At 50.3% G+C, this 19,906-nt stretch overlaps 1 protein-coding gene across 4 annotated transcripts; it reads right to left on the bottom strand.

Moving 5' to 3' along the window:
• Window positions 1-282: 282 nt before the first annotated feature.
• On the bottom strand, window positions 283-9,739 carry SLC39A3 (solute carrier family 39 member 3). 4 transcript variants are annotated; one of them, XM_070465011.1, is made up of 5 exons: window positions 9,609-9,739; window positions 9,235-9,316; window positions 8,934-9,049; window positions 7,887-8,012; window positions 283-4,054 (listed from the first exon to the last, which is right to left on the bottom strand). In XM_070465011.1, the coding sequence occupies exons 4-5, from the start codon at window positions 8,001-8,003 to the stop codon at window positions 3,320-3,322; spliced, it is 852 nt and encodes a 283-aa protein (XP_070321112.1). In that variant the 5' UTR covers window positions 8,004-8,012; window positions 8,934-9,049; window positions 9,235-9,316; window positions 9,609-9,739; the 3' UTR covers window positions 283-3,319. The 4 variants fall into 4 exon arrangements, with proteins under 4 accessions (XP_070321112.1, XP_020751051.1, XP_020751050.1 ...); XM_020895392.2 differs by having other exon boundaries at window positions 7,887-8,219; window positions 9,231-9,316; window positions 9,609-9,738; XM_020895391.2 differs by having other exon boundaries at window positions 7,887-8,219; window positions 9,609-9,738.
• Between the last annotated feature and the right edge of the window lie 10,167 nt (window positions 9,740-19,906).

Here is a 19,906-nt window from a genome sequence, read left to right as displayed (position 1 = left end):
CCCAATTGACTCCATCCAGCTACCGCCTGCACTGGAAGTCCCAACTCCCCTCCTCTCCCGGCAGACTGTGGAGAGCAGTGGGGCCAAGGGAGGGTGATGCTCCACCGAGGACCGAAGCCAGGTTCTGGGTCAACTCTACTGTCTGCAGAGCTCCAAGCAGTGCCTCTGCCCTTGCCCTAGTGTCTCCATAATCGTACCACCAGGAGCCTGCCTGGTCGGGGCCAAGTGGCTGGGGTAGCCTTGACCCAGCTGGGCACATCCAGATAAAGGTGGCACCTGGTATTTTGTGCTGAAAGCTTTGTGTTTTATTTTTCAAACAGAAAGGCATTTGTGCTGTCTGGGATTGCTCGCATCCAAGCGAAGGTGATTGTGCCTGGTCGCTGTGCAACATGTTAAACAGATCATCAGCAGGAGTCCACCCCCTTCTCCTCCATGAGACACAGAGAGCTCAGAGTGACACTTCCTCGAAGGTGCAAACTTAAATAGAGATGGATGAAGGCTTTTGTGGCCAATGTGCAGTTCTGTGTCAGGGCTGGTCCGGGGTCCCAGGAGGTGGGTTTCCAACCCACAGGCTTCTTCAGCCAAAGCTATCGTCACCACTGGCACTCTCATGTCAGAGTCCATGGGAAGGTGGAGCCACTGAGCTGTCCTCAGAAGACCCTGGTCTAGACAGGACACGACCACCTTGGGCCAGGGGCCCTCAGGAGTGAGGTCGGCCCCTCTTGGATGAGATGACCACTTCTCTTCTCACCTCAACTTTCAGCTTCGACCCTCACCCCAAGTGGGGAGAGCTGACCACAACTGACTGACACCATCATCTCAGTGAGAAGCAGACCCTGGGGCTGACCCTGGCTCCTCCGACAGCAGACAGGAGGGGTAGCCTTGGGGGAGGCTGGTGGATGAGACAGCTTGTGTCCTCTCCTACACCACACAGCACTCCCCCCAATTTGGGGGGTTCCAGCATCCCCAGGGGCCTGGAAGCAGTTCTCCTGGGGCTGGTAGGACCCTGGAAGGAGGCCAGAGCTGGACAGACAGAGGCTGGGCAGGCTGGAGATCCAAGGATGCCAGGGACCGGGGTGGCAGTGTCCAAGACATGAGTGGGGTCCACTGGAGTTCCCCCTCTTTGCTGGTGTTGCAGTGCCCTTCCTGGTCCAAAAGCTGGCTCAGAGTGAGTGGAAATGGCAGGGCCTTGAGGGCTCCAGTGGGGCGGGTGGAAGGGGAAATGTGGGGATTGAGGGGTGGACAGGCCTGCGGTATCCCCAGGACATCCCAGGAAGCTGTTGGCAGGCAGAAGGGCAGGGACCCTGCTGTGTGTGTGCTTTAGGTGACAGGGCGTATGGAGTGGGGACCCCTGGAGCAGACCCCATGGGAAGTTCCTACTGGATTTGGGGAGAGGAGCCCCTGAGGGACCCTACCCCACTGCATGGGTCGCATCCCTCCATCTGAAGACAGGCCCTGGAATCTAGCAGATCACTGGATGCTGCCCACTGAGGGCAGAGTGAAGCGGGGGCAGGCAGTCACCAGCAACGCTGGGTTTAGGACAAGGTGCAGGTGATGCTCCTTCCCCCGCGGGGATCACTTGTCTGGCATGGGGACAGCATCAGGCCAGGTGAGCTTCAGATGTGGGTGCTGGTAAAAGGCAGATAGGTGTTCCTAGAAACAGGCCCAGTACTTCCATCAGCACTGGTGGGGGTGCTTGGACATACACCCCTGTTCCCTGAGACTGGCAGGGAAAATGACGGAGCTTGTGCATTCTCATGCTTCTGGAGCCTGGCTGGCAGCAGCAGGCCAGGACCTGGGGTGACCGCTTAACAGCAATTAGATGCTCCAGGTACACTCTGGGGCCAGAGTACCTGCTGAGACCAGGCCCAGAGGGCACTGGGGCCTGTCCTCATCAGGGAGCTCAAACAACCCCATTGCCACAGCAGGTCTTGCTGGTGTGGGTCTGGGCAGTGACCCTGACTGAGACAGGAGTAGACTAGAAATTCTAGGAAGGGGCCTGGGCACCCAGCTGAATGGAAGAAGGAGGTGGCAGGAAGGGTATGCATAATGGGGTCAGGCCTAGAGGAGCCAAGGCTGTGCCAGAGAAACACAGCGAAGTCCCCAGAAAGGGCCCTCAGCCCTGGCTCATCCCTGGGGGCGTCTGCTGGTTGCCCCGACAACACTAACACAGCTCATTCCTATGGAGGGAAGGGTGTACGTCAGCCCCACAGGGCTGTTAGTCCCCTGCACTACTGAACCTGAGCTTCATTTGTGTCTGGTGGGGGGAGTTGAGTCACGTGGTCCCTGACCCTGGCCTGCCAGGAGTTCCTGGGCACCTGGAACCTCCCCATATGTGTCTCTGGGCCAGAACAAAAGAGCTCAGCTCCGGGTCCTGGGTGGCAACCTCCCCATGTAGGCAGGCCGCACCGAAAACAGGGAACAGGGTGTCTCCTGGGTTCCTGAAACCATACGTCTGCCCACCAAGCAGAGCCTCAGGCAGCAGGAACCACTAACCCTGAACAGGGCCTCCAACTAACCCTGAACAGAGGCTCTCTGCAGGGCCCTCCTAATGGAAACCACTCAGGGTGTCACATGACAGCACCTGGCCACTCTGCTAACACTGGGGACACTCCGCCAGCTGTGTGCTGCAGGGCTCCAGGAGAGGCTGAGGGTGGCCACAAGTGCTAAGTTGCTCAGTCCTGTCTGACTCTTTGCGACCCTGTCAACTGTAGCCTGCCAGGCACCCCTGTCCATGGGGATTCTCCAGGCAAGAATACTGGAATGGGTAAGCCATACCCTCCTGCAGGGGATCTTCCAGACCCAGGGATCGAACCCAGTCCCTCAAATTGTGGGCAAATTCTTTAACATCTGAGCCACTAGAGAAGCCCAAGAATACTGGAGTGGGTAGTCTATTCCTTCTCCGGAGAGGGAATCTTCCCAATCCAGGAATCAAACCAGAGTCTCCTGTATTGCAGGTGGATTCTCTACCAGTTGAGCCACCACCGGCAAGGAGGACAGAGGCTGGCCACTTCCATATCGTCCAAGCTGGGGTGTTTGGGGAGGAGGGTCTGGGTCCCGCCCCGCCTCCCCTATGAGTCATCAGATTCCCACGCCTGAGGATGACATGGCCACACGGCTTTGGGAAATACTTTTAAGAGAAGAATTTGTAAAAGGAATGGGGCCCCAAGGCTCGGGGTGCAGGATGTGGGGTGTAGTGTGGTCCCAGGTGGCCCCTCTATGTGCAGGCACGGCCTGGGGGATGAGCTCTGACCCTCAGGGGAGGCAGGGCGGGGCCCTGTGCATCTTGTGGGGCTCCAGCTGGGTGGGGGCAGAGCTGTCACCACTTGATGAAGACCATGCCAGCCAGGACAGTGTAGCCCAGCACCAGGAAGAGGACCTTGAGCAGCCGGTCACTCTTCTCCTCCAGCTCCTTGGCCAGGATCTCGAAGAAGGTGACGAAGAGGAAAGTGCCACCCGCCAGGCCCTGTAGCAGCACAGAGGCCACGCTGCTGGGCACACCCTGGGCGCTCTCAATGCCCAGGCCAAGGCTGATGCCCAGTGGGATCATGGCGCTCACGGTGACAGCCAGCTTGGCTGCATCCCTCAGGGCCATGGCACTCCTGGCCATGCTGATGCCCAGGGCCACAGCCACCAGCGTCTCGTGGATGGCCACTCCCACGAACAGGCTCACCACCTTCTCCCCTTCCTCCTGCAAGCCCAGGGCCAGGCCCTCGAAGACCGAGTGGGCCGACAAGGCAAAGACTAGGCTGAGGAGCCGCAGTGGGCTGGAGCGTGACAGCTCCTGAATACTCAGGCCGTGGCTGTGCCCGTGTGGCTCTGAGTAGAGCGTGTGGCCCCGCTGGCCACCCATGAAGGGGCTCTCGTATTCCGAGTCGCTGCCAGCGTCTGAGCTGGCGTTGAATGTCTCCAGGTCGATGAAGGCTGGCCTCTCCTTGCGGAAGGTCAGCACCAGCTGTTCCAAGAAGACAGTCATGAAGAAGCCCAACAGCATGATGGTCTCGGCCAGTGGGTAGTCGGTGCTGATGTGCGCGAGAGTCAGGACCTCCTGGAGCTGGAGTGGAGGGTGCCGGGGGAAAGGATGGGAGAGGTTCAGAGGCCAGAGACCATAACCCCACTGCCCACACAACAGGTCACCAGATATGACCATTCAATTGACTGAAATACCCAGTTCATACAGGTTTTAAAAAGGGGAGGGGACAGTGACTCATTCTCGATGGATTGAAAAAAAAATCTATTAGAAGGGGAATAGAGCTCACGCCACTTCCACTCTGTTGACCAACTTGTAAATGGTGTAGAGAATTCCCTGATGGCCCGGTGGTTAAGAATCTGCCTGCCAATGCAGGGGGACACAGGTTCGATCCCTGGTCCAGGAAGATCCCACATGCCTTGAGGCAACTAAGCCCCTGGGCCACAACTACTGAAGCTGTGCTCTGCAACAAGAGAAACCACCACAGTAAGAAGCCCGGAAGACCCGGCACGGCCAAAAATAAGTAAATAAATAAATAATGGTTAAAAAAAAAAGAATCCATGCTTCCACAGCAGGGGGCATGAATTCGATTCCTGCTGGAGAAACTAAGATTCCGCATGCTGCTCGGTGTGGCCAAAAAAATAAAAAATAAAAGCAACCATTTGATACCCTCTAAGATACCCTTCCTTTCTGTACTCCTCCAGCCATCTATAGGTAGCTTCTAAAACAAGCAAACAGACAAATATTTAAAAAAATAAAATAGTGTAGTGTGCTAAAGATATGTCCACCAGGAACTTCAGAAAGTGACCTCATTTGGAAGAAGGGTCTTTGCAGACATAACTGAGGTGCAACAGGCTGAGCTGTGTCCCTGACAAACAGAAACTTTTATATGGAAGTCTCCCAATCCCTAGTGCCTCAAGTGTGTGTGTGTGAGCCCTAAGTTGTGTCTAACTCTTTCTAATCCCACGGACTGTAGCCCACCAGGCTCCTCTGTCCATGGGATTTCCCAGGCAAGAATACTGGAGTGGGTTGCCATTCTCTTCTCCAGGGGATCTTCCTAACCCAGGGACTGAACTCAGATCTCCCGCATTGCAGGCAAACTCTTTACCATCTGAGACACCAGGGAAGCCTGGTGCCTCAAAACCAACCCTATTTGGAGAAAAGGTCTTTAAATAGGAGATTCAGTTAAAAGAAGGCTGTCAGGGCAGCCCTAAGCCACTAGATGGTGTCCCTAACAGGAAGAAGAAGAGCCATCCTGTGAAGAGGCAGCAAGAGATGGCTGTCTGCAAGGCAGGGAGATAGGCCACAGGAGGCCCTGCCCTGCCAGCACCTTGATCTTAGACTTGTGGCCTCCAGCCCAAGGAGAGAGTAAGTGTCTGCTGTTCAAGCCCCCCATCTCTGATCTTCTGTCATGGTCACCCCAAGAAACTCATTCATAAGATAAGGATCTTGAGATGACATCTTCCTGGATAAGGATGGGGCCTGAATCCAATGACAGGTGTCCTTCTGAGAGAGAAAAGGAGAGACAGAGAGACATAGAGAGAGACCATGTGATGACGGAGGCAGAGATGGGGTGATGCTCATACAGGGCCAGGGACACCAGGGACTGCAGACGATCCCCACAAGTCAGGAGGGACACAGGATAGATTCACTCTCATGGCCTCAGAAGGACCCAGATCACTGACCCCTTGGTCTTGGACCTCTGGCCTCCAGATCGTGATGTCAGTCAGGCCTTCTGGCCCTGAAGCCTCCACTGGTTTGCTTCCACATGACTCAGAGGCTGTTTCTGGGGTCCCCTGTCTCTCCACCCTCCTGGGTGAAGGTGCTGAGAACCAATAGGAGGCTCACCAGCACATCTGGCTGTCTTCACCAGACTCCTTGAGCCAGTACCATCCAAAAGAACCTTCCAAATGATGGAAATGTTCTCTATCTATGCTGTCTGACATGGAATCCACCAGCCACGCGTGGCCCTTGAGGACTTGAAATGTGGCTGGTGCAGCTGAGGACTGGCCTGTTAAATTGTGTTCGATTTCAATTCACTGAAACCTGACCAGCTGGAATGGTCAGTGGCAGCCACACTGGACCATGAAGCAGGAGCTCCAGTGGGGGCTGGTGGGTGGCCAGGAGGAGGGGCCTGGCCCACTGAGATATTGGGGAGTTCTGGGGCAGGGGCGTGGCACAGGAGTGGTTCTGGGAGGACTGTGAGAGGGCCCTGAGCGCTGAAGGGGAACAGGGAGGGGCAAGGCCATTACAGTAGTCCAGGCCGGTGGTGACACTGTCGGAATTCAGGAAGCGGGTACAGAGTACATCAGAGAGGACTCAGATCTCATCTTCACCGATGCCAAGAGCACAAGTTTCCCATGATCCGTAATGGAGGAACACAAGCTTAGAAGTGTAAAACACTGCCCAGCCCTCAATGTCAGCAGTCCAGGCACAGGATAGGGCTTGTAGATAAAGCAGACAGCACAGTGAGGAAGCCCATGTGGCCAGGGACTGAGGGTGACTCCCAGCCAAGAGCTCGGGAGAAACTGTGACCCAGTTGGACAATCAAGAAGGAACTGAACTATGTCTTACAACCACGTGAGCTCAGATGCCAACCTGTCACCAGCTGAACCTTGGGATGAGACCACAGCCCAGCAGATACCTCTACTGCTGCCTCATGAAAGCCAGCAGCCAAGTGTTACCCAGACTCCTAACCCACAGAAACTGTGGTCTTAAAATATGTGCTGTTTTAAGATGCTAAGTTTGTAATAATTTGTTATGCAGCAAACATCTGACTGATACAAGAGTTGAAGAGAGGCCACAATCGTCAGCTTCAGGACAAAGAGCACATGCCTGGTGCGAGTGGTCTGGTCAAGTAATGACTGATAAGCATACCATTTGTGAACCCCAGGTCTTGCTCAAACCCCTTGTTTACCAGGTAAGACCCAGAAAGGAAAAGCTACCAGCTCATGGTCACATAGCAAGTTCATTTTCTACTTCCCCTCACTCTTATAGTGTCAAGGTCCCTAAGCTTGGTATCAGGGTTGAAAAGTATCAGAGATGGGGGAGGGGCAAGATAGAGGTAGGGGATTAAGAGGTATAAATTATTATGTATAAAATAGGGACTTCCCTAATGGTCCAACGGTTGAAACTTTGAGCTCCAATGCAGGCGGCCTGGGTTTGATCCCTCTTAAGGGAACTAGATCCCACATGTCTCAACCAAGAGTCCAAATTGCCACAACTAAGTTTGCAACTAAAGATTCCACACACCACAAAGAAGATTGTGCATGTAACAGTGAAGATCCCATGTACCATAACTAAGACCTGGTGCAGCCAAAGAAATAAATAAAGACTGAAAAGATTAAATAAATAGGCTACAAGGATGTATTACACAGCATGGGGAATATAGCCAATAGCTTCTAATAACTATGAAGAAAGTGAAAGTGAAAGTCACTTAGTTGTGTCTGACTCTTTGCGACCCTATGGACAGTTTATGGAATTCTCCCCAGGCCAGAATACTGGAATGTGTAGCTGTTCCTTTCTCCAGGGGATCTTCCCAACCAAGGGATCCAACCCAGGTCTTTCACATTGCAGGCGGATTATTTACCAGCTGAGCCACCAGGGAAGCCCAAGAATACTGGAGTGGGTAGCCTATCCTTTCTCCAGCAGATCTTCCTGACCCAGGAATTGAACCAGGGTCTCCTGCATTGTAGGCAGATTCTTTACCAGCTGAGCTACCAGGGAAGCCCTTTAATAACTATAAATGGAGTATAACCTTTATAAAATTGTGAATCCCTATGCTGCATACCTGAAAGTGACAAAATATTGTACATCAACTATATCTCATTTAAAAAAAAATGGAAAAAATAAAAGCAGCAGAGATGCTTGGCCATAAGGTGCCATGGGCCACTACTGCCAACCCAGGGAGCCTTACCTTTGCCCTCACAGCCGGCAGTAAAGCATTGAAGCACGTCGCCAGAAAGACCCCACCGCCAAAGGTGTTGCAGAGCGAGAGGATCTTTTTCGAGCGGTGGGCCTTCTCAAAGTCCATCTCGATGATCTTCACGGGGAGCAGGGAGCCGAGCAGCATGAAGAAGAACATGCCCACCATGCAGAGGATTTTGGCCACCAACAGCTTCACCATGGTGGTGTCCCCCAGCTGCTCTGGTCGCCGCCTGGCCAAACCATGTGTGGGCGCACACTCCCGTCCCACAGTGCACTAGGGGGTCCAACCACACAGCTGGGGGCTCATGCCTCAGTCCAGCCCCTGTGAATGTCAGGGGCAACCATGTCAGCTGTTGGACTGGTCCTCTGACCAGCTCAAGAAACCAAGCCCATCACCCCCAGTATTTCTACCCACTCCAGACCTAGCACGCATCATTGTCTCCTGCAGAAAATTCTCCATGGCTGCACTGTTCAGTATGGCAGTCACTAGACACATGTGTTTGTGTAAGTTAATTAAATAAAATGCAGAAATAGGGACTTCCCTGCTGGCCCAGTGGCTAAGACTCCACTGCAGGGACTAAGACTCCCCAGTGCAGGGGGCCCGGGTTCAATCCCTGGTCAGGGAGCTAGATCCCACATGCCACAACTAAGACCCAGTGCAGGCAAAAAAAATAATAAACATTTAAATAAAATTCAGTAGAATTCAGCTCCTCAGTCACGCTAACCATATTTCAAGTGTCCAGCAGGCACCTGAGTCTAGCAGCTACCATACTGGACAGCAAAGAGAACACTTCCATCATTGCACAATGTTCTAGGTCCCCCTGCCCTTATGTAAAATCCAACAGCTTTACCCTGAAACAAAGGTTCTGCACTGCCTCCCCTCACTGGCCTTTGTGGTCCCTGACTGTGGCAAGCCTGCTCTCTTCCTCAAGCCACTTTTCCCTAACCTTCCAGTGATGCTTGCCTTTCAGATCGCTGCCTCCAGGACCCCTTGAGGGGGCCTCCCCCTGCCCTAAATGGTACCGCCTGTACCCACCTCAAGGCCCAGAGCAGAACCGATGTTTCAGTAACAGTTGGCTGAACAAACAGATGAGCTGAAGCATGTGGACCTCTTTATGGGACACGATGAGCCAAATTGAAGTCGATCTCGCCCTAGACAGACCGAAAATGTCACCATTAATACAACAGACTGCGGCTGCTCCCCAACCTCTCAGTTCTCACTGCCCTCGTCCCCGAGTCAGTTCAGATCCCACCAGGGGGGAGATGTCTCACACCCCGGCCCTACGCATCACTGGTGCTACGGAAACTACACAAAATCCCCGAATGTCCTTACTTGCCTTGGGCTGCGACTTCCACAGGATCAAGGAGTCTGTCTTCCCCAGTCCGGAGTCAGGTACACAGTAAGCGCCCAATAAACACCTGCCAAGGATCAGGATGCCCCAGGCTGTAGCGTAGAGGTGAGGGTGGCCTGGACGCCCTCAAACCGGGGGCTAATAGGGCTAGGCAGAGGGGACGGTCTCATTCATTCATCCTTTCACTCAGCATTTATTGAGCACCTTCTGTGTACCCAGCGCTGTACCCGGCGCCCCACTCGACAGGGGACAAGTCACGCTGCGCTGGGGGAACCCGACGCAAATCAAAGGCGGGGCCTCGGCTAATGGGCAACAGAGCCCGCCTGGTCCCGAGCCGCCCAGGCCCGGCCCGCACGTACCTCCGCCGGGTCCTCGCTAGCCCGCCAGAGCCGTCTGCCGCTCAACTGCCGGGCGGTGTCGACCCTTCTGCTGGGATCCCGGCCGAGCCCTAGCTCGGCGAGCCGCTGCCCACGCCCCGCCCACGCCTCTGACCACTGGCCGCCCCAAGCGCCGCGGGCCACGTTCTCCACGGCATTGGCTGTTACAGTTGCCACTCAAACTGCGACTCCACCTCTCCTACCGGCAAGGGAAAGTAGTTTCCTCCCAAAGAGCGGCGGGTACGGCCACAGGACGGCTCCGGCGGGAAACTAAGACCTTAGAGGAAGGGTTCCGGAAGTATTTGGCTTCCAGAGCTGTCCAGGGGCTCCTGGTGCTGAATCCCGTTCGGATCGAGGCTTGGCCGTTGTCAGGAAAGGATTTACTACGAGTGACTGTCCCTCTCGGGGCGTCCTGGCTGCTGATGCCCTTCCTGTCGGCTTAATAAGCAGATTTATCCCTTCAACATCTCTGCTCCCTATGTGCCAGGATATTTTCTTGGAGAACTTCTATCAACAAAGCAAAGCTCTCTCCCCCTTTGGAGCTTACGTTCTAAGAGACAGAAAATAATCAATAAACATAATAAGTAATAAAATTATATCAGAAGGTGACAAGTACTCTGGAGTAATAGAGCCCAGCGAGGGTTATCAAGAGTGTTGGGAGGTGGTTTGGGATACACACACACACTGCTATATATGATAGATAACCAACAGCACCTACTGTATAGCACAGGGAACTCTACTCAACATTGTGATAACCTATATGATAAAGGAATCTAAAAAAAGAATGACTATCTTATGTACACCTGTGGTTAATTCATGTAGATGTATGACAGAAAAACTGATATTGTAAACTTATCATCAATCAAAAATAAACAAACATTTTTTAAAAGAATGAGTATATATACATGTATAACTGAGGCATTTTTCTGTAGACCTGAAACCAGCACAACATTGTAAATCAACTTTACTCCAATAAAATTAAAATATATTTAAAAATAGAGTGCTGCGTGGTGAATTGCTATTTTGAGGCTCTTTTCTTTGTTTGATTGTTTTAGGATATATACCCAAGACTAAATTTGTTGGGACAAATGGATGTTTTTTAGACAGGGAGAAGGAGACTTTTTAAAAAATAGCTTGATATTAGCCCCCCAAAAGCAACCAGACTTAAGAAAGAAGAGACTGTATTCATTGTTAACTAAAATCTTGTTGTCAGCCTACCATGAGCCAGGCACGGGAGAGTTACCAAGAAAAAAATGGAGAATGCTACAATAAAGATGAATCTTGATGCATTAGGCTAATTGAAATAAGACAGTCACAAAAGGATAAATACTGTATAATCCCACTCACAGGAGGTCCTAGAGGAGTTAAATCCATAGAGACAGGAAGTAGATGGTGGGACCAGAGGCCGGGGGAAGTTGGGGAGTCAGTGTTTCATGGAGACAGAGTTTCAGTTTGGGAAAATGAGAAAGTCCTTGAGATGATGGTGGCTATACAACAATGTGAATGTGCTTAATGCCACTGGGCTGTGTATTTAAAAATGGTGAAAATGGTCAATTTAATGTTATGCATATCTCACCACAGGGGCTTCCCAGGTGGCTCAGTGGTAAAGAATCTGCCTACCAGTGTAGGAGACACAGGAAATGCTGGTTCCATCCCTATGTCAGGAAGATCCCCTGGAGGAGGAAATGGCAACCCACTCCAGTATTCTTGCCTAGGAAGTTCCATGGACAGAAGAACCTGGCGGGCTACAGTCCTTAGGATCGCAGAGTCGGACGCAATTGAGTGAGTGAGCACAGAGGCAGATTTAATAGGCAGACCTCTAAGATGATTCCAAATGACTCCTATATCCTAGGAGTCACATCCTTCTCCCCTTCTCCAGCTTAGGGTTCACCCAGTGACTTGATTCCAATGAAAAGAATATTGTCAAGTGATGGGATGTCATTTTCATGATTAGGTTTCAGAAGACTGACTTCTGTCTTCCTAGCACAACTCTCTCTATTGCATCTTCAGCCTGTTTTTTGTTTTTGTTTTTGTTTTTTTTTGAGGGAGGAGTGCTGCGCCATGCAGTTGTAGAAACTTAGTCCCTCCACCAGGGATTGAACCCTGGCCTTCAGCAGTGAGAACATGGAGTTCTAATCATGGGACCACCAGGAAACTCCTTCAGCTTGTATGTTTTGGTAAAGCAAGTTGAGATGCTGAAGAGGCCCACGCTGCAAGAAAATGAGGGCGACCTCTAGCCCAACAGCTGAGATCTTCAGCACCAGAGCCTTCAGGGACCAGAATGCTGCCAACAGCCACGTGTGATCTTGGAGCAGGGTCCTGCTCCTGTTGGGCATTCAGACGACTCAGGCCCAGTGGACTCTTCGGTTACAACCTTTGAGAGATCCTGAACTGAGGGCTCAGCTAGGTGAATCTGGACTCCTCACCCACAGAAACTTGAGCTAATAAACATTGTTGTGGTAAGCCACTAAGTTTTGGGGTAATTTTTTATACAGCAAAAGATAACAATACATATATAAAGGGAACACTGTAGATTGTACTAAGAATTATTCAGAAAAAAAAAAAGAGTTCTGCATTAACCAAATAAAGAGTAGTGAGGAGTAGGGGAGGAGACAGAATGTTTGATGTGAAAGTTAAAAAGAGAGGACTTCTGTGGCAGCCCAGTGGCTAAGACTCCATCAGGAGGCATGGGTTTGATCCTTGGTTGGGGAACTAAGACACCACATGCCACACGGCAAAAAAAAAAAAAAAAAAAAAAAAAAATAGCTGGTCACATTGGGGGAACTGAAAAGCCAGGCTGGCTGGATGCTGGTGAGTGATGAGGAGAGCTGAAGGTCAGCCCCAGAAGCCATGTTAAGGCATTTGGATTTCCCCATCAATGCACTGTGATTCACTGATGAAGACTCTTTGAGTTCTAAGCTGGTGAGGGCTTCCCAGGTGACACTAGTGATAAAGGATGCAGGGGACACAAGAGCCACGGTTTTACCCCTGGGTGGGAAAGATCACCTGGCAGAGGAAATGGCACCCCATTCCAGTATTCTTGCCTGGAAAATCCCATGGGTACAGGAGCCTCGTGGTCTACAGCCCATGGGGCCGCAAAGAGTTGGACACAACTGAGCAAGTAAGCACAAGCAGGAGAAACTGGTGATTCAACTGAAGCTTTATAGTGATTCTGAGACCTAAGTCCACACTTTGGTTGAAGCCTTTGAGAGATCCTGAACTTTGAGGACTCAGCTAAGTGAACCTGGATTCCTGATCCACAGAAAGAATTGTAAAGGGAACAAGTGAAGGCAGGGAGACCAGTGGAGTAATTTGAGGAAGAACTGATGCTGGTTTATTTTCATTTCTTTATTTTTGGCTGCACTGTGTGGCATGTGGAATCTTAGTCCCCTGACCAGGGATCAAGCCCGTGCCTCCTTCAGTGGAAGCTTGGAGTCTTAACCACAGGACCATCAGGGAAGTCCCAAGAACTGATGCTAGTTTACACAAGGGCATTGACAAGGGAGATGCAGGGAAGTGGATGAATCTGAAAACCATCTTGGAGAGTGAACTGACAGGACTTGGCATTGGTGCTGGTTTGTCTGTGGGTTGTAGGAGTGGGAGGTGTTGAGGATGACTTGTAGTTTTCTAGTTTGAACAGTTAGATAGATCCCAGTGGTGTTCACTAAAATAGGAAAGACTGGAGGAGGCACAGACATTGAAGGTGTCAGAAGACTAAGTTTGGCTTTGCAGAGGTTAAGTATGACAAGTCTATAAGTTCTTAACGTTTAATGCCACTTTCTGCCTGTATGGAACTTGCTTCATGACAAGCATGCAATATATGGTAGCTATTTTTTTTTAATGAAGCATAGTTTATTTACAGTGTTCTGTCAATTTTTGCTATACAGCAAATGACTCAGATATATATATTCTCTCTCTCTATATATATATATATATATACATTCTTCTTCATATTCTTTTCCATTATGGCTTATCACATGATATTGAATATAGTTCCCTGTGCTATACAATAGGACCTTGCTGTTTATCCATTCTGTGTGTAATAGTTTGCATCTGCTAATCCCCAGCTCCCAGTCAGCCTCTCCTTGCCACCCTCCCCCATGGCAACCACAAGTCTGTTCTCTATGTCTGTGAGTCTGTTTTTGTTCTATAGGTAAGTTCATTTCTGTCATAGTTTAGATTCTAGGTCTAAATGATATTACACAGTATTTGTCTTTCTCTTTCTGACTTACTTAGTATGTTGATCTCCATCCAAGTTGCTGCAAATGGCATTATTATTTTTTTAATGGCTGAATAGTATTCATTGTATATATGCGGGGTGTGTGTGCGTGCTCAGTCGCTCAGTTGTGTCTGAGTCTTTGTGACCCTATGGACTGTAGCCCAGCAGGCTCTTCTGTCCATGGTGGGTTGTCATTTCCTACTCTTGGGGATCTTTCCCACCCAGGGATCAAACCTGAGTCTCTTGCATCTCCTGCATTGGCAGGAGGATTCTTACCACTGTTCCTCCTAGGATGTCCATATATGTGTGGCAGCTATTTTCACTATTGGACACACAGTGACTTGACTCTTTTTCTGTTTTCCATAATTCACAACAACAACAAAAAAGATCATTCATAATAGCAGCACACCAGGTAACTGCCCACAGGATCCCCTCCTATAGGAGAACTGATAAAGTGCAATGTGTGTGTTATTCACCCAGTTGTGTCTGGCTCTTTGCGACCCCATGGACTGTAGCCTGCCAGTCTCCTCCGTGGGATTCTCCAGGCAAGAATACTGGAGTGGGTTGCCATTTCCTCCTCCAATAATGTGAAATATTTATTCATAAATCTTTAGAGGAGGAGGCTGCTCAGAGAAGGAAATGCATAGCTTCAAGCTTTTATTAGTTCCAGACATATTTTTGAAAGCTTCCTAGACTCTAGGACCTATACAAGAGCAGGTATCTTCAGAGTACAATAGAAAAAAAATATTGGCAAATTTGACTGCATTGAGTACTTGAAAAATCTCCCATCGTGAAAGATTCTGAATGAGCTTGAAAGATAAGTGACAGGCCAGGAGGAAATGTTGAAAATAGATGAAATTGAGCTCTTGATAGCAAGCAAACATCCTAAAATAAAACGGGAAGGGAGATGAACAGACAATTCTTAGGAGAACAAACACAAGGAGTGAATAAGTACAGGAAAAGATACTCAAACTGTGCAGATAATCATGGAAATAGGAAATAAAACCATCTGAACAGGGAATTCTCTGGAGGTCCAGAGGTTAGGGCTCCTTGTTTCCACTGTAGGGGGCAGTCCCCCTGGTTGGGGAACTAAGATCCCACATGTTATGTGGCATGGCCCCTCCAGAAAATATCCATCAGAAAGACCCATCTGAAAAGCTTTATTGAGGTGTAAACGATGTACAATAAATTACACATATTCTAAGTATACAGTTCGAGAAGTGTTGACATATGTACACACCTGAGAAACCATCCTCACAGTCAAGGTAGTGAACATAAACTGCACCCACTGAAAAAAATGACCTCCTGCCCCTCCCACCACCGGTCCCCAAACAGCTGCAATTCTGTCATGGTTGTTCAACTGGGTAGTTTCCAGTGTTGGCTTTGCTAAGGGCACTGCTCCCATCATTCCTCTGCGTGCCACTGGGTGGCCATTCATGAAGCTTGCTGTTGGGCATACATTCCCAGGGCGGTGGGGGGGGGGGGGGCGTTGGTGAGGGCGGGTGGGCGGACGGGGCTTGGGTGAAATTGAATATCCAGAGGTTTTAGGGTATCCAGAAGCTCAGCTCTAGAATTTCATGTCGCGACTTCCCTGGTGGTCTAGTGGCTAAGACTCCACCTTCCAATGCAGTGGACGATGTGGGTTCAACCCCTGGTTAAGGAACTAGATTCCACATGCAGCAACTAAGAGTTAGAATGGTGCAGCTGAAAGATACTGCATGCAACAAATAAGACCTGGAGCAGTCAAGAAATAATAAATAAATTAAAAAAATTCATTGAACTGTTTGCTTACAATGTGTGCACTTTTGGGTACGTATGCTACACGCAGATAAAAAGTTTAAGAAGCACAGTGATGAGAGGGAGAAAGATTTCCGATCTCCTCCCCAATTCCGCGAGAGCTTAAGAAGACCGTAGGAACAGCCCTGACCTGAGATGAATTCGTGGTCGGCACCCTCCAATCTCACCGCGGAAGGTACCCACATTCTGTGACCGAGTATCACATCAGGCAACCAGAGTGGTGATCCCACCACAGCACAGAGCCTCACAGAACGTCCCTGTTGAGGATGACTTAAAATTCTGAAACGAGAGTTGGCTCTAAACGTGCAACCCAGTTTCTAGGACGCGGGCCGTTTCTAGGCTCAAGTCCGGATGGTTTCAAGGTCGGACGCGACGCTGTTCTTTGTGGTCCTGATGCTCACGGATGCAGGCGGCGCCTGCGCGCCCTCTGGTGGCCTCAGCTTCTAACATATGGGGGCCGAGTCCGGAAGGTTCAGTGTGTGTTCTGATCATTGATTCAAATAATTCATTTTGAAAGGCTGGGGTCGATTTTGGGGAGGGGTCAGATCGGGTGTGGAAGCCAACTCAGTTTGGGGTTTTCAAGGTACCTAGGTTGGGATGAAATCTTTGCTGCAAAGATAACAGGGACATCCTAGTGTCAGTGAACAAGTTAATTGAAAAAAAAAAAAAAAATCTTCTGGTCCTGCTAAGCTGCTTGAGGGATCTTGGATTCCCCCACCAGGGACTGAACCTGGGCCCTTGGCAGTGAAAGCATGGAGTCTCAACCACTGGATTGCCAGGGAATTCTGAACAAATTATGTTTTGCTGCTGGCAAAATGGTTTGGTATATTTGTTTCTTTGACACGTTTATCAAGGGTCTACTGTGTGCTGTAGGGCAGGACTTCTCAGCCTTGGCCCTGCTGATATTCAAGGCAGGATCATTCTCAGATTTGGGTCGTCCTGAGCACTGTGGGGTGTGGAGCAGCATCCCTGGTCCCCAAGGTGATAAGCACAGATGTCTGTCTCCCAGACATCACCTGGTGTCTCTAGGGGCCAGAACTGCTCCCAGGTGAGTCCCCTTTCTGCTAAAGAGAGACACACCTTGTTTCCACCTCATTGCTCCACTGGACTTAATCTGGGTGGGATTTGCCATCTAGCTCCTAGGATTTATGCACCAAGGGTGTGGGGATGCAGAGAACAGTCTTCCTGACCCTGTGGACTGTAGCAGCAGCTGCCTTAAATCTCAAGGCTCAACGCACTCCTGGAAGCTTTCTCCAAGGTGCAACTTATGCTAAATCTATGTTTAATTGCTTTTTTTTCCCCTTTACCCAATGCACTTCTGACAGTAATACTCAGAAATATCCTATGGGCGACAGAGGATGCGATGGTTGGTTGGCATCACTGACTCAATGGACATGAGTGTGAGCAAACTCTGGGAGATAGTGAAGGACAAGGAAGTCTGGTGTGCTGCAGTCCATGGAGTCACAGAGAGTTGCACACAACTTAGGGACTGAACAAAAACAGCACTCGTGTTGGATCAAGCAGTGATTCTGCAGGACACACATCTCATCAGACGGGATGAGATACTGACAGTGACTCCTTTTTTTTTTTTTTTTAATCCTTCATTTCCCTCTTCTCCACACTTCTAGTGCTTCCAAAACAGAATGTTTCTGGATCTTTCCTGTACACTTCGACTGGGTGTGGGGTCAGTTTGGAAGAGGCTGTTCAGGGCCTCCCTGAGATGGGCACACGGGATGGGAAGGAAGGAACCCAGACCATCTAAGAAGACCTGCGGGACATGTTAGATGCTCCTGGAAAACATGACTCCTATTCCTGTGCCAACAGTGATGCTCAGTATGGGCTTCTCCAAACAGGTCTGTCCCAATCCCCTGAGATGCTTGCTTCATACACAGAACCTGGTGGACTTTCCTGGTGGCCCCATAGCTAAGACTGTGCTTCTAAGGCAGGCGGCCTGGGTTCAATCCCTGGGCAGGGAACTAGATTCTGCATACTGAAACTTAGAGTCTCTATGCCACAACAATAACAAGAACAAAAAAGACTGCATTTGCCACAGCTGAGACCCAGCACAGCCAAATAAATAAGTTTAAAAAAAAAATGCAGAACTAGTAGCACGTGCATGCTCACGTGTCCTACCCTTTGGGACCCCACATACTGTAGCCCACCAGACTCCTTTGTCCATGGGATTCTCCAGGCAAGAATACTGGAGTGGGTTACCCTTTCCTGCTCCAGAAGATCTCCCCAACCCAGGGATCAAACCCACATCTGTTGTGTCTCTTGCATTGGCAGGTGGGTTCTTAACTGAGCCACCTGAGAAGCCCGCAGGACCAGTAGGGGGCTCACTAAATAAATTCAGGAGAATGCCTGGACTTGACCAATATTTCTCAAACCCTTTGGGGTATGGAGCAGCAACCCTGGTCCCTACCCACTTGATGCCAGGAGCATCCTTCAGTCTCAACATCCAAAAATATCTCCAGATATCACCTAGCGTCTCCTGATAGGAGCAAGATTTCCTCTGTTGACAACTATCAACCTAGGTGAATTTTCAGAGTTTATGGTGGGTGGGAGAAAGGTATCAGGGATAAAGACCCTCAGATGATTTCAACAGCAGCCCAGATGCGGACTTCATCCTCCTCGCTGAGCTGGGGGCCACCAGCCCATCCTTGCTCATTGCAGACGAGGAGGGAACAGGTTTAACTGGCACAGTGGAGCATTAAGACTTTCTGAGGGACTTCCCTGGTGGTCCAGTGGTTAACACTCTGTGCTTTCACGGCAGGGGGCTCGGGTTCCGTCCCTGGTTAGGGGACTAAGATCCTGTATGCTATGCAGCCAAAAAAATAATTTTGCCAAAAGCACATTCCAGAAGGTTGATAAAGTCTCAGATTTGTCTCTCTGAAGAATTCTTGCTCAAATGGATTGGCATAAACTGAGACCAACACAGAGGTGAGCTGGCGGAGAAGTGAAGGTGGCAGAGGTAAAGACCTGAAATGCCAAGACTCCTGCCAGACCTGGAATCTGATGATTCACTTTCAAACATGCATGCACTTCACAGAGGCTGCGCAATCAGACCCCTCTGATTGGCTGGGAGACTTGACTGAACTCAAGCCTGCGGTAGACAGATCCGAAGGCACCCCAAAATCCCACATCCTAGAGGTCATGCCCTGCATAATCCCCTCCTGTCGGTGTGTGGCTTAGACCAACAGAATAGATGGATGACCATCGTTCCCGAGACTGAGCCCTGTTATCCGTTTCCAACCTGGGAGCTGAAGCCAGCCAGGCTCCCTCTCTCCTGCTGCTAGGGTGAAGCAAGTGTTGACAGCAATACCTGGGGAGTTGTGGAACGCTACCTATTGACCCCCAGAGGTGTCCACGTCTGAATCCCCAGGACCCGTGAGTACAGTTCCTTACATAGCAAAAGGGACTTCGCAGGTGGGATTATGAAGGACCTTGAGACAGAGATGATCCTGGATCACCCAAGGAGGGGATGTCCTGTATCATCATGAAAAGGCAGAGAGAGTTTTGACACAGACAGCAAGGGAGAGGCTTCTGTGTGAAGAGAGGCAGAGGCTGCGGTAATGTGGCCACAAGCCAAGGACACCGAGGCTTGGAAGCTGGAAGAGGCAGGAAGAACCCTCCCCTGGAGTCCCTGGAATTGGCAGGGCCCTGGCAGACACCTTGCTTTTGGACTGGACCAACTGATTCCATGCTCCTGCTTCTAGAACTAAGGGGGTCAATGTGTGGTGGTTTAAACCCCTGAGTCTGTAGTATTATGGCAGCCCCAGGAAATGAACACAGGAAACCCTGAGGGCACAGAGCTAAAGGACGTTAGGCCTTGACTTACCACACTGTAGATGAAACTCTGCAGATCATCTGTGGGCAGGTGAGAATGAGGCCCCAGCTGAGCCTCACTGGTTTCTGACCCACAGACACTGGGCAGGAACCAGCTCTGAACCACTCAGTTTGTGGCAACTTATTGCTTTTGGCGGCACCCCATGGCTTGCTGGATATTAGTTCCCAGAGCAGGGATTGAACCCAGGCCCTCGGCAGTGTGAGTGTGCAGTCTTAAGCACTGGACCGCTGGGGAAGTCTATTGTCTCAGTTGTTAAAAGAGGGACCACTTCCTCAGGCAGGTAGCTGGAGCAACGTAAATGCCAGCCCACCCTTCTGTGGGACTTAGCCAGGACCTGCCTTCCCTTTGCTCTAATAAGACCTCTCATACCCACAGTAGCATGGGGGACAGACTCCTCCTCCCCTCTGAACTTACTTT

The sequence above is a fragment of the Odocoileus virginianus genome, chromosome 3, assembly GCF_023699985.2.
Source record: "Odocoileus virginianus isolate 20LAN1187 ecotype Illinois chromosome 3, Ovbor_1.2, whole genome shotgun sequence".
Taxonomy (NCBI): domain Eukaryota; kingdom Metazoa; phylum Chordata; class Mammalia; order Artiodactyla; family Cervidae; genus Odocoileus; species Odocoileus virginianus.
Note: the sequence above shows the minus strand (reverse complement) of the source record. Positions and strands in the feature narration are given on the sequence as shown.

Bases quoted from the DNA above. Each gene is read 5' to 3' on its own strand.
- SLC39A3 (XM_020895392.2), bottom strand. From the start codon at position 8,096: ATGGTGAAGCTGTTGGTGGCCAAAATCCTCTGCATGGTGGGCATGTTC. The intron at 4,055-7,886 runs GTAAGGCTCCCT...CCTCCACTCCAG, and splicing joins TGCCGGCTGTGAGGGCAAAG to CTCCAGGAGGTCCTGACTCT.